The sequence below is a fragment of the Oncorhynchus clarkii genome, chromosome 9, assembly GCF_045791955.1.
Source record: "Oncorhynchus clarkii lewisi isolate Uvic-CL-2024 chromosome 9, UVic_Ocla_1.0, whole genome shotgun sequence".
Taxonomy (NCBI): Eukaryota; Metazoa; Chordata; class Actinopteri; order Salmoniformes; family Salmonidae; genus Oncorhynchus; species Oncorhynchus clarkii.
Window position 1 is genome coordinate 74,926,424 of NC_092155.1, and position 13,970 is coordinate 74,940,393.

General features: G+C 41.0%; 1 protein-coding gene across 2 annotated transcripts in view; it reads left to right on the forward strand.

The window, feature by feature from the left end:
- LOC139416950 (arginine-glutamic acid dipeptide (RE) repeats a) overlaps window positions 1–13,970 on the forward strand; it is a 347,908-nt gene that overhangs the window by 249,568 nt on the left and 84,370 nt on the right. For both annotated transcript variants that reach the window (XM_071166149.1, XM_071166150.1), the window contains 4 exons: window positions 5,333–5,381; window positions 5,665–5,801; window positions 6,150–6,249; window positions 11,924–12,022. In XM_071166149.1, coding sequence (XP_071022250.1) covers window positions 5,333–5,381; window positions 5,665–5,801; window positions 6,150–6,249; window positions 11,924–12,022 — 385 coding nt within the window. The remainder of the gene's footprint in view (window positions 1–5,332; window positions 5,382–5,664; window positions 5,802–6,149; window positions 6,250–11,923; window positions 12,023–13,970) is intronic.

Sequence of the window (13,970 nt, forward strand, 5' to 3'; positions counted from 1 at the left end):
GTGGAAAAAAAAGGACCAGTGTTTCCTGCCCCTGTTATAGGCTGTTGAACACGGGAACAGCTGGAAGAGAGAGGCTAGTGATGTGTAGCCAGAGATATTAGCTAGATATTAGGCTATTCATTAGCTAAATATAAGGGCTATATGCTAAATATTAGCTAGATATTAGGCTATTCATTTGCTAAATATTAGGCTATTCATTAGCTAAATATAAGGGCTATATGCTAAATATTAGCTAGATATTAGGCTATTCATTAGCTAAATATAAGGGCTATATGCTAAATATTAGCTAGATATTAGGCTATTCATTAGCTAAATATAAGGGCTATATGCTAAATATTAGCTAGATATTAGGCTATTCATTAGCTAAATATAAGGGCTATATGCTAAATATTTACCTGTCAAAGTGCAAGGGGGGAAAAAGATCTGTGGTCTCCCGGCACGCAAAGCTCCTCTATTGATTTGGCCTACGTTTATAGACCATAACATTATTCTACCGTTATTCTACCACAGTGCAATGACAAATGGCTGTAAACTGCAGTGAATAGTAGGCTAATTTGAATAACCGCTCAAACTTCCTGTTTTTGTTTTCATGATGAAATGACTGCATCGGGCCAACAGTCTAGGCCTGATTATGCAACAACCATTTGGATTAGTTTGATGTCTATCTTCGACAGTTTAACACATCCAGAAAGGTACATTAGCACCCCCAGTCCCTCCTGTTATTTAACTCTACATTCAGCAAGCAAGAGGAAGTATGCATCTCTCCTCCTATAGGCTATTAGAAGGCAAAATAAATAGGTCAAAAATAAGTGTCCAACAAGCTTTCGTAGTTTGTCTTTTCCTGTGACTCCACCTAATTTAAAAGGAATAGCCGTGGCAACAGAGACGCCAGGTGTGTTGTTACGCAACAGAACAAAGACAGACACGCTTGAGGATGTAGCCTACAGCCTATTAGCCCATAATTCATAAGCTCAATGTGAGGATAAAAGTTGATCGGATAACGAAATCATGGACTGTTTTCCTAAGGCGGCGCTGAGTGCTCTCCCTCCCATTCCCCGGGTACCAGCTCAAAAAGATAACCCTATTGTTTCAGATTTTACATGGACAAGGAATATATCCTGCCCAGGCTACAACACAATGTAATGAAGAATGTTATTGTTTTCAAGACAGTACCAAACTCTGGTCTAAGCTGTAAACTGCAGTGAATAGCCTGTCATTTGAATAACCTAGGACTGTTCCCCCGACAACAACAAAAAAACAATCGATTGGTCGAAATGTTTACTTATTTTTTCCATATATAGACAGACACACCCCTATGTGTTTGAATAAAATCAACTACATATGCACTGAGCTTTTCTGATGCTTTTAAAGCACACTGTTTGATTTAAATAATTAAGACGCACACATGACTCAAGAAAGAACCCCGATGGTCACACAGTGTAAAAACAATGACATTGAGTGCCTGTGTGACAGGCACACGTCATCTCACTTTAAAAAAAAAACATTTTAAAAGTAGTTGTGGAAACTACAGGAGATTTAAAAAAGATATGGGTATAGGAGCGGGCGTTATGTGAGTATTGTGTGAGCTGAGTATTGTGTGAGCTGAGTATTGTGTGAGCTGAGTATTGTGTGAGCTGAGTATTGTGTGAGCTGAGTATTGTGTGAGCTGAGTATTGTGTGAGCTGAGTATTGTGTGAGCTGAGTATTGCGTGAGCTGAGTATTGTGTGAGCTGAGTATTGTGTGAGCTGAGTATTGTGCGAGCCAAACAGCTGCTGTCAGATGACAATATTTTTTTCCTGACCATTTGGTGGGACAGTGTAAGCAAAACCAAATAACTGTACCCGAGAGTTCGTTCTAACAAGATTATAATATTTAAAACAGTTGCGGTTTTATTTATTGTTAAGACTAATTATTCAAAGCTCCCTTTTTTAAATGTAATTTAAAAAAAAAACTAAATTGCTTGATTGCATTTCAACTCATGAATGTCTCGTATGCTGTGTGATGGCATGAACGAACGAATGATTGATTGATTGATTGATACTCTAGCCTATATATTGAAATATAGTCCTCAGTAAGTTACAGTATTAAGACTGAGCAGGATGTGCTCTGAGGCCTACAGCTCCATGATGGTTATACCAGGCTACTACACTAAGACCACTAATGATAATGACATGATGGTTATACCAGGCTGCTACACCAAGACCACTAATGATAATGACATGATGGTTATACCAGGCTACTACACTAAGACCACTAATGATAATGACATTACCTACACCTCCATGATGGTTATACCAGGCTACTACACTAAGACCACTAATGATAATGACCATGGTGGTTATACAAGGCTGCTACACTAAGACCACTAATGATAATGACATTACCTACACCTCCATGATGGTTATACCAGGCTACTACACTAAGACCACTAATGATGACATCACTGATTTATTATAATGAGGATCATAATGAATACCTGGGGATGACAGGTAGCCTAGTGGTTAGATGAGGCAGGTAGCCTAGTGGTTAGATGAGGCAGGTAGCCTAGTGGTTAGATGAGGCAGGTAGCCTAGTGGTTAGATGAGGCAGGTAGCCTAGTGGTTAGATGAGGCAGGTAGCCTAGTGGTTAGATGAGGCAGGTAGGGCGTTGGTCTAGAAACCGAAAGGTTGCCAGATCGAATCCCTGAGTGAGCTGACAATGTAAAAATCTGTCGTACTGCCCCTGAACAAGGCAGTTAACCCCACTGTTCCTAGGCCGTCATTGTAAAATAAGAATTTGTTCTTAACTGACTTGCCTAGTTAAATAAAGGTAAAATAATGAAAGAATAATAACAACAATAAGAAGATAAAGGAGTGTTTAGGAGCGAGAGCCGTGTCTGACAAACAGGTGCTGTTAGATTACAATATCATTTTTCTCTTTAGAAAGGTGTAAATAACACTAAATTAATACCAGTCTGTTTTAAAAAATAAAATAAACATTTTATTGCAGCATAGCTAATATTTAAAAACACGCTGAATCTATGAAATTGCTTTATCCGCCATTTTGCAGATGCATGAGACCTGGTGCTCACGGAATCAAAAAAACCCTCAAGCGGGCAACAGAAGCCAGATCTGACTAATTTCTGTAGCTATATATGGACCATTTTAAAAAGCCTGACACATTTAACAGTCAGGCTATTAATTATCAACCTAACTAAGTTGGGGTTTTCCTCTCTCCTCAATTTTCTTAGACGATTACGCTTAAGGCAAAGGTCTGTTTCCTCGTCTGTGTTGCTGCTGCCTCCACCTCATTGTTCTCAATCCCAATAGGCTGGTTAACGTTCCTATTATGCACATGGCAACATAGGGAAAGGTGTCAATTCTATGGCGCACCGAAGATTATGTTTCAGAACTGCGGACAGCGACTGTATCCAACGCGGGAGAATGCACAGTTATAAAATAGTATTTGAGTCATTATTCTTGGGTCCTTATTTTTACATAATGTAAGCAATAAGGCCCGAGGGGGGGGGGGGGGGGGGGGGGTATATATTACCAATATACCACGGCTAAGGGCTGTTCTTAGGCACGACACAACGCAGAGTGCCTGGACACATCCCTTAGCCGTGGTATATAGGCCATATACCACACTCCCTCGGGCCTTATTGCTTAAATTATGTAAAAAAAATAGTTGAATCAAGTGTGTTGATGCTGGGCTGAAACAAAAACTTGCACTGACACAATACAGCTCTCCAGGATCATGTTGCTACTGGGCTGGAACAAAAGCCTGCACTCATTGCAGGAGTTGGCAACCTCTTCTCTACTTGTATTAAACGTGTTGCTCATAATGTTGGCCTGTTCTCGTCAGGGAGTCCAGACAGAGGAGACAAGGGATGTTGGAGGCCAGGGGGAAGGATTGATAAGGCTTGGTGGAGAAGGTGAAGAGTTTGGAGGAGGAGAGAAAAGGTTGACAAGTCTTAGTTAAGGGGCGGAAAGGGGGGATTGAGGGGGTGGGAGGGGAAAGTGAGGGGGGTGAAACAACATGAACATGTCAGAGTGAGGGCCAGGTTTGTGGTTTGGAGGACTTTTAAAGCTTCCACAGGGTCCTTGCAGTGTCAGGTTTCAACCCATCCCCAGTCCAGCCAGCCTTAGCCCAAACAGCCAGCTCAAATGATGGAGAGCGAGAGAGTGCGTCTTTCTGCTTCGCAAATCACTCTGACAGTTTCTGGCCCGCCTCAGCCCCGCAGCAGCTATCCGAGCTAGGGACTATACAGTATGGAAAATCTAAGTGCCGTTGCCTTGGCGACGGAAGGGAAAGGAGAGGAAGGGGGTTTTTGAAAAGGGACCATCTTGTAATTTTCTTTAACCCACTGCAGCTGGAGGGAGATGGCTAGGAGGAACACATTATTATTATTATTATTATTATTATTATTATTATTGTTATTATTAAATTGCTAGGCAGTTGTTGCTATGGTTTCCAGCATTCGTACAGCCATTTATCAAGCAAGACTCTATTTCTCTGTAATACTGTGCATCTCCCAGTCCTATAAGCGGGGTGCTGTTTTGTTTGTTGCTGAATGCATCTACAATATCAGCGTTGGAGGTGTTTCTCACATCATTTTATTGCCAAAAAATATCCTAGAAGAAAACATGTTCTCTTTGTGCACAGAAGCATCTCTTCCATATAAAAAAAAAATACATCTAAGTCTTGAATTATATAATGCAACAAAATCTGCAATATGCCTGTGAAGCTACAATATGTAACTTAGAAATGTGAGTTATAGAGCTGTCGTTCCTGTTGAAAGCAAGTCGAAAAAGAGGTAGATCAGTTCTATGTGCTCTATTTTTATGCTTCCTGTTCTGAAGTTTCATTTTTGTGTCATTTGCATTCTGTTTTGTACACCAGCTTTAAACAGCTGAAAATACAATATTTTTGGTTATGGAAAATTGACTTCACAGCAGTTTAGATAGAATGATTCTCTACACTTATGACTGCCTGTTTTTGTCACATAAACTGCGAATTTTAGCAACCAGGAAATAGCGACTCAATTTCTGCACGGGCACATCTTTTGATTTTCACAAGTAAATATTCCCCCAGAATCTCTTGGTTTCTGAGGTATTGACATGATTGTTTTTTTTACCTGTCCTATAATAAAGACAAGATGTCTCACTCCTTGATTCTGCAGGCTTTCAGTGTCTGCGGGATTTTGCTCCAGCCAGACATTGAGAGGAGAGGAGAGAACCTCATCAGTTAATTGAACCTGTTTCCAGGTTGCACTGAGCTAGTCCTGTAGCACCTTTTTTTACTATGAATGGTCCTGGTTGTGATCTTAACAACTTAACTCTCTCTACCAGGCGACTAAACAGCACACAAGGAGAGATCAGAGTGGGGCCGAGTCACCAAGTAAGTCATCTTACCTGTATTATCCAAGTAGCTGTCCAAGTGTTTACAGATTTCTATCAAATATGACCTATCATTAATTACAACAGGAGTGAAATTATAAACATTTACCAACATTATCCTATTAGAGTTGTATAAAGCACAGTGATTTGTGACATTTTCTCAGACACTCTGTTAGATGAAAAGGATTTGAAAGCTGGTATTTCACAGGCTCGACTTGTAGTATGATTGACACCTTCTTTCAATCCCTTTCTCCTCCCTCCCTCCTCCTCTCCACCCTAATTAGGCCAAGCTTCCCGAGCTGCAGCCCTTCCCCTCCGAGGCCCCGGGGGGCCTGGGTCAGGCTGTGACAGAGAATGAGGAGCTGGTGTGGATGCCAGGGGTCAACGACTGTGACCTGCTCATGTACCTCAGGGCTGCAAGGTGAGACACGACCTCTGACCCTACTCTTTCTGGAAAGATAATCCAATACCCTCTCCCTACTGTCAACCTACCTCAGGGCAGCTAGGTGAGCTCAGGAGACATGAACCTGCTCCATGTCAGCAGGGAATGGTCCTGTACCCTCCTCCTGATAGATCTACTGGAAGGCGTTTGCTTTATAAAACGATTAAATGATGATTAATCTTAAAAAATAATAACTTTATCTCAGTCTAAGCTGACTTGAGGTTGGACACGCAGGTAACTTTTCTTTCTCCCTGTGACTTTTTGTATTCTTAACTTGTTTTTGATGAATAGAAGTTTGTTAAAATATCCGTCCTCTGTGTTCTCCAGGAGCATGGCGGCCTTCGCTGGGATGTGTGACGGCGGATCTACAGAAGACGGTTGCCTAGCAGCATCGCGAGACGACACCACACTCAACGCACTCAACACGGTAAGAGACAACACCACATGAGCCTGTGTCTGGCACACCGCTGGCAAGAATCTAATCAAAAATACTTTTGATAAAGATGCGCGTTACCTTCTCATGTTCACCAACGTTAAGTATCTGTGGGAAAGTCTCATGTTCACCAACGTTAAGTTTCTGTGGGAAAGTCTCATGTTCACCAACGTTAAGTTTCTGTGGGAAAGTCTCATGTTCACCAACGTTAAGTTTCTGTGGGGAAAGTCTCATGTTCACCAACGTTAAGTTTCTGTGGGAAAGTCTCATGTTCACCAACGTTAAGTTTCTGTGGGAAAGTCTCATGTTCACCAACGTTAAGTTTCTGTGGGGAAAGTCTCATGTTCACCAACGTTAAGTTTCTGTGGGAAAGTCTCATGTTCACCAACGTTAAGTTTCTGTGGGAAAGTCTCATGTTCACCAACGTTAAGTTTCTGTGGGGAAAGTCTCATGTTCACCAACGTTAAGTTTCTGTGGGAAAGTCTCATGTTCACCAATGTTAAGTTTCTGTGGGGAAAGTCTCATGTTCACCAACGTTAAGTTTCTGTGGGAAAGTCTCATGTTCACCAACGTTAAGTTTCTGTGGGAAAGTCTCATGTTCACCAACGTTAAGTTTCTGTGGGAAAGTCTCATGTTCACCAACGTTAAGTTTCTGTGGGAAAGTCTCATGTTCACCAACGTTAAGTTTCTGTGGGAAAGTCTCATGTTCACCAACGTTAAGTTTCTGTGGGAAAGTCTCATGTTCACCAACGTTAAGTTTATGTGGGAAAGTCTCATGTTCACCAACGTTAAGTTTCTGTGGGAAAGTCTCATGTTCACCAACGTTAAGTTTCTGTGGGAAAGTCTCATGTTCACCAACGTTAAGTTTCTGTGGGAAAGTCTCATGTTCACCAACGTTAAGTTTCTGTGGGGAAAGTCTCATGTTCACCAACGTTAAGTTTCTGTGGGAAAGTCTCATGTTCACCAACGTTAAGTTTCTGTGGGAAAGTCTCATGTTCACCAACGTTAAGTTTCTGTGGGGAAAGTCTCATGTTCAGCAAAACTATTCTGAACAAAACATATTAACTCAACATGTAAAGTGTTGGTTTCGTGAGCTGAAATAAAAGATCACAGACATTTTCCATAAAAAGCTTATTTATCTCAAATTTGTTTTACATCCCTGTTAGTGAGCATTTCTCCATTGCCAAGATAATCCATCCACCTGACAGTTTTGGCATATCAAGTAGCTGATTAAACAGCATGATCATTACACAGGTGCACCTTGTGCTGGGGGCTATAAAAGGCCACTTAAAAATTTGCAGTTTTGTCACACAATACCATGCCACAGATTCCTCAAGTTTTGAGGGCGCGTGAAATTGGCATGCTGACTGCAACATCTTTTTAAATAATGTGGCAGTATGTCAAACCGACCTAATATGGTAGAACTAGAACTAATATGGTAGAACTAGAACTAATATGGCAGAACTAGAACTAATATGGTAGAACTAGAACTAATATGGCAGAACTAGAACTAATATGGCGGAACTAGAACTAATATGGTAGAACTAGAACTAATATGGTAGAACTAGAACTAATATGGTAGAACTAGAACGAATATGGCGGAACTAGAACGAATATGGCGGAACTAGAACTAATATGGCGGAACTAGAACTAATATGGTGGAATTAGAACTAATATGGTAGAATTAGAACTAATATGGTAGAACTAGAACTAATATGGTAGAACTAGAACTAATATGGTAGAACTAATATGGTAGAACTAGAACTAATATGGTAGAACTAGAACTAATATGGTAGAACTAGAACTAATATGGCGGAACTAGAACTAATATGGTGGAACTAGAACTAATATGGTAGAACTAGAACTAATATGGCGGAACTAGAACTAATATGGCAGAACTAGAACTAATATGGTAGAACTAATATGGTAGAACTAGAACTAATATGGTAGAACTAGAACTAATATGGTAGAACTAGAACTAATATGGTAGAACTAATATGGTAGAACTAATATGGTAGAACTAGAACTAATATGGTAGAACTAATATGGTAGAACTAGAACTAATATGGTAGAACTAATATGGTAGAACTAATATGGTAGAACTAGAACTAATATGGTAGAACTAGAACTAATACGGTAGAACTAATATGGTAGAACTAATATGGTAGAACTAGAACTAATATGGGAGAACTAGAACTAATATGGTAGAACTAGAACTAATATGGCAGAACTAGAACTAATATGGCAGAACTAGAACTAATATGGTAGAACTAGAACTAATATGGCAGAACTAGAACTAATATGGTAGAACTAGAACTAATATGGCGGAACTAGAACTAATATGGTAGAATTAGAACTAATATGGCAGAACTATAACTAATATGGTAGAACTAGAACTAATATGGCAGAACTAGAACTAATATGGTAGAACTAATATGGTAGAACTAGAACTAATATGGTAGAACTAGAACTAATATGGTAGAACTAATATGGTAGAACTAGAACTAATATGGTAGAACTAATATGGTAGAACTAATATGGGAGAACTAATATGGTGGAACTAGAACTAATATGGCAGAACTAGAACTAATATGGCAGAACTAGAACTAATATGGCAGAACTAGAACTAATATGGTAGAACTAGAACTAATATGGCAGAACTAGAACTAATATGGCAGAACTAGAACTAATATGGCAGAACTAGAACTAATATGGTAGAACTAGAACTAATATGGCAGAACTAGAACTAATATGGTAGAACTAGAACTAATATGGTAGAACTAGAACTAATATGGTAGAACTAGAACTAATATGGCAGAACTAGAACTAATATGGCGGAACTAGAACTAATATGGCGGAACTAGATCTAATATGGCGGAACTAGATCTAATATGGCAGAACTAGAACTAATATGGCAGAACTAGAACTAATATGGTAGAACTAGAACTAATATGGCAGAACTAGAACTAATATGGTAGAACTAGAACTAATATGGTAGAACTAGAACTAATATGGTAGAACTAGAACTAATATGGCAGAACTAGAACTAATATGGCGGAACTAGAACTAATATGGCGGAACTAGATCTAATATGGCGGAACTAGATCTAATATGGCAGAACTAGAACTAATATGGCAGAACTAGAACTAATATGGTAGAACTAGAACTAATATGGCAGAACTAGAACTAATATGGTAGAACTAGAACTAATATGGTAGAACTAGAACTAATATGGTAGAACTAGAACTAATATGGCAGAACTAGAACTAATATGGCGGAACTAGAACTAATATGGCGGAACTAGATCTAATATGGCGGAACTAGATCTAATATGGCAGAACTAGAACTAATATGGTAGAACTAGAACTAATATGGCAGAACGAATAGGGCAGAAGTAGAACGAATAGGGCAGAAGTAGAACGAATAGGGCAGAAGTAGAACGAATAGGGCAGAAGTAGAACGAATAGGGCAGAAGTAGAACGAATAGGGCAGAAGTAGAACGAATAGGGAAGAAGTAGAACGAATAGGGCAGAAGTAGAACGAATAGGGCAGAAGTAGAACGAATAGGGCAGAAGTAGAACGAATAGGGCAGAAGTAGGGACCCAGGTTAATAGCTCTTCCTCTGCTTCATCATAAAGAAGAAACCAGGTCTCTGACACATCCAATGTATCATGCTTGATCAGCGCTTTGACCCTTGCTTTCAAAATGAATCTAGACCAGAGGAATCGAGCAAAAAAAATCTACTGAAATCATCCTAAACAGTGTATTTATATTCCGACTCTATAAATCAGAGAATGAATACACCGAGCAGGTCGCTGCGTCTCCTTCCTAAACTCCATTTGCTCTCCCAATGTGGCATGGTGGTTTCTTTGAGAGAGAGAGAGAGAGAGAGAGAGAGAGAGAGAGAGAGAGAGAGAGAGAGAGAGAGAGAGAGAGAGAGAGAGAGAGAGAATCTCTGTATGTAATGACTGTTTTAAGTAGAGCTTGATATCCCCTTAGACGTTTAACGAATCAAGAAAATGGAATCAAAAATGCTAGTTGTTTGTACATATGCAAATCTACACTGAACAACAATATAAAAACGCAAACATGTAACAATTTCAAAGATTTTACTGAGGTAACAGTTCATATAAGGAAATCTGTCAATTAAAATAAATAAATTACGCCCTAATCTATGGATTTCACATGACAAAGGTAGGGTCACCTACAAAGGTAGGGTCACGGATCAGAAAACCAGTCAGTATCTGGTGTTGATCAGAAAAACAGTCAGTATCTGGTGTTGCCACCATTTGCCTCATGCAGCGCGACACATCTACTTCACATAGAGTTGATCAGGCTGTTGATTGTGGCCTGTGGAATGTTGCCCCACTCCTCTTCAATGGGTGTACGAAGTTGCTGGATATTGTCAGGAACTAGAACATGCTGTCGTACACGTCGATCCAGAGCATCCCAAACATGCTCAATGGGTGACATGTCTGGTGAGTATGTAGAACATGGAAGAACTGGTAAGTTTTCAGCTTCCAGGAATTTTGTACAGATCCTTGCGACATGGGGTAGTGTATTATCATGTTGAAAATTGAGGTGATGGCGGCAGATGAATGGCACAACAAGATCTTGTCAGAATATCTTTGTGCACACAAATTGCCATCGATAAAATGCAGTTGTGTTCGTTGTCCGTAGCTTATGCCTGCCCCATACCATAACCCCACTGCCATCATGGTGGGGCACTCTGTCCACAACGTTGACGTCAACAAACCTCTCGCCCACACGACGCAATGCCAGCTGTCTGCCATCTGCCTGGTACAGTTGAAACCGGGATTCATCCGTGAGGAGCACACTTCTCCAGCGTTGCCAGTGGCCATCGAAGGTGAGCATTCGCCCACTGAAGTTGGTTGCGACGCTGAACTGCAGTCAGGTCAAGACCCTGTTGAGAGCGACGAGCACGCAGATGAGCTTCCCTGAGACTGTCTGACAGTTTGTGCAGAAATTCTTTGGTTGTGCAAACCAACAGTTTCATCAGCTATCCAGGCGGCTGGTCTCAGACGATCCCTCAGGTGAAGAAGCCAGATGTGGAGGTCCTGGGCTGGCGTGGTTACACGTGGTCTGCGGTTGTGAGGCCGGTGGACAAATTCTCTAAAACGACATTGGAGGCGTCTTATGGTAGACAAATCAACATTCAATTCTCTGGCAAACGTTTTGGTGGACATTCCTGCAGTCAGCATACCAATTGCATGCTCGCTCAAAACTTGATATTTGTGTCGTTGTGTTGTGGGACAAAACTGCGCATTTTAGTGGGTTTTTATAGTCCCCAGCACAAGGTGCACCTGTGTAATGATCATGCTGTTTAATCAGCTTCTTGATATGCCACACCTGTCAGGTAGGTGGATTATCTTGGCAAAGGAGAAATGCTGTTTCTTATAGAACATTTCTGGGATCTTTTATTTCAGCTCATGAAACATGGGACCAAAACTTTACAAGTTGCGTTTATATTTTTGTTCATCGTAATATGCCCCACTGTCGTAGTTTATAGATACGTCAATGACTTATTTCCTGCCTGTTGTAATAAATGTTTACAATATAATAAAGTATACATTCATTTGTTGTTGTTTTTTTAATTCAAACACTGAATATTGAGCTAAAGTGTTGGTCTGCTTCCCCCTCTTCCCAGCTTCACGAGAGCTGTTATGATGCAGGCAAGGCCCTACAGCGCCTGGTCAAAAAGCCTGTTCCCAAACTCATAGAGAAGTGCTGGTCAGAAGACGAAGTGGTAAGACGTTCTTTTTAATTATATTATTTGACAACATTTCACCTTTTAACTTCCAGAGAGGCCGTGTTAACTTCCCGAGCTGGGTTCAAATAGCATTTATTTTTATTTTCAAGCTGCGCCTTAATTGAGCTTGCCTGACTCAATGTACACAAAACAGTTGAATGGGACCGTATTGTAACAGTGGCTTTATTCTGGGTTACTGTGGTTGTCTTCAGATGGTACTGTTGAGATGGATAGTCAGAGTGGGCTGTGTAGCTGCTAGTTGGGCCCTCATTGGATTTGGGTTCTATCCCCTCCTCATCGTGTTCCATCCCCTCCTCATCGTGTTCCATCCCCTCCTCATCGTGTTCCATCCCCTCCTCATCGTGTTCCATCCCCTCCTCATCGTGTTCCATCCCCTCCTCATCGTGTTCTATCCCCTCCTCATCGTGTTCCATCCCCTCCTCATCGTGTTCTATCCCCTCCTCATCGTGTTCTATCCCCTCCTCGTCGTGTTCTATCCTCCTCATCGTGTTCTATCCCCTCCTCATCGTGTTCTATCCCCTCCTCATCGTGTTCTTTCCCTTCCTCGTCGTGTTCTATCCCCTCCATGTCTTGAGAGCAGCTGCATCCTGTTTTATTGCCTGTGGAAAAAATCTTCAGCTTGGAGTGTGTGTGTGTGTGTGTGTGTGTGTGTGTGTGTGTGTGTGTGTGTGGAGGAAGAGGGAAAAGATTGAGGGCCTGTGTTGCTGTCCTCCATTTGAATTTAGATTCACATTTCAGGCAGCTGTGGCTAGGAGGCATTAAAATATGTCAGAAAGCTGTGGCTAGGAGGCATTAAAATATGTCAGAAAGCTGTGGCTAGGAGGTATTAAAATATGTCAGAAAGCTGTGGCTAGGAGGCATTAAAATATGTCAGAAAGCTGTGGCTAGGAGGCATTAAAATATGTCAGAAAGCTGTGGCTAGGAGGTATTAAAATATGTCAGAAAGCTGTGGCTAGGAGGCATTAAAATATGTCAGAAAGCTGTGGCTAGGAGGCATTAAAATATGTCAGAAAGCTGTGGCTAGGAGGTATTAAAATATGTCAATTAACTCAAGTTTGTCTCGGTCCTGTCCTGAACTAGTTAAACCTATTAGTTTGTGTCGGTCCTGTCCTGGACTAGTTAAACCTATTAGTTTGCGTCGGTCCTGTCCTGGACTAGTTAAACCTATTAGTTTGTCTCGGTCCTGTCCTGAACTAGTTAAACCTATTAGTTTGTGTCGGTCCTGTCCTGGACTAGTTAAACCTATTAGTTTGTGTCGGTCCTGTCCTGAACTAGTTAAACCTATTAGTTTGTGTCGGTCCTGTCCTGGACTAGTTAAACCTATTAGTTTGTGTCGGTCCTGTCCTGGACTAGTTAAACCTATTAGTTTGTGTCGGTCCTGTCCTGGACTAGTTAAACCTATTAGTTTGTGTCGGTCCTGTCCTGGACTAGTTAAACCTATTAGTTTGTCTCGGTCCTGTCCTGAACTAGTTAAACCTATTAGTTTGTGTCGGTCCTGTCCTGGACTAGTTAAACCTATTAGTTTGTGTCGGTCCTGTCCTGGACTAGTTAAACCTATTAGTTTGTGTCGGTCCTGTCCTGGACTAGTTAAACCTATTAGTTTGTGTCGGTCCTGTCCTGGACTAGTTAAACCTATTAGTTTGTCTCGGTCCTGTCCTGGACTAGTTAAACCTATTAGTTTGTGTCGGTCCTGTCCTGGACTAGTTAAACCTATTAGTTTGTCTCGGTCCTGTCCTGGACTAGTTAAACCTATTAGTTTGTGTCGGTCCTGTCCTGGACTAGTTAAACCTATTAGTTTGTCTCGGTCCTGTCCTGGACTAGTTAAACCTATTAGTTTGTCTCGGTCCTGTCCTGGACTAGTTAAACCTATTAGTTTGTGTCGGTCCTGTCCTGGACTAGTTAAACCTATTAGTTTGTCTCGGTC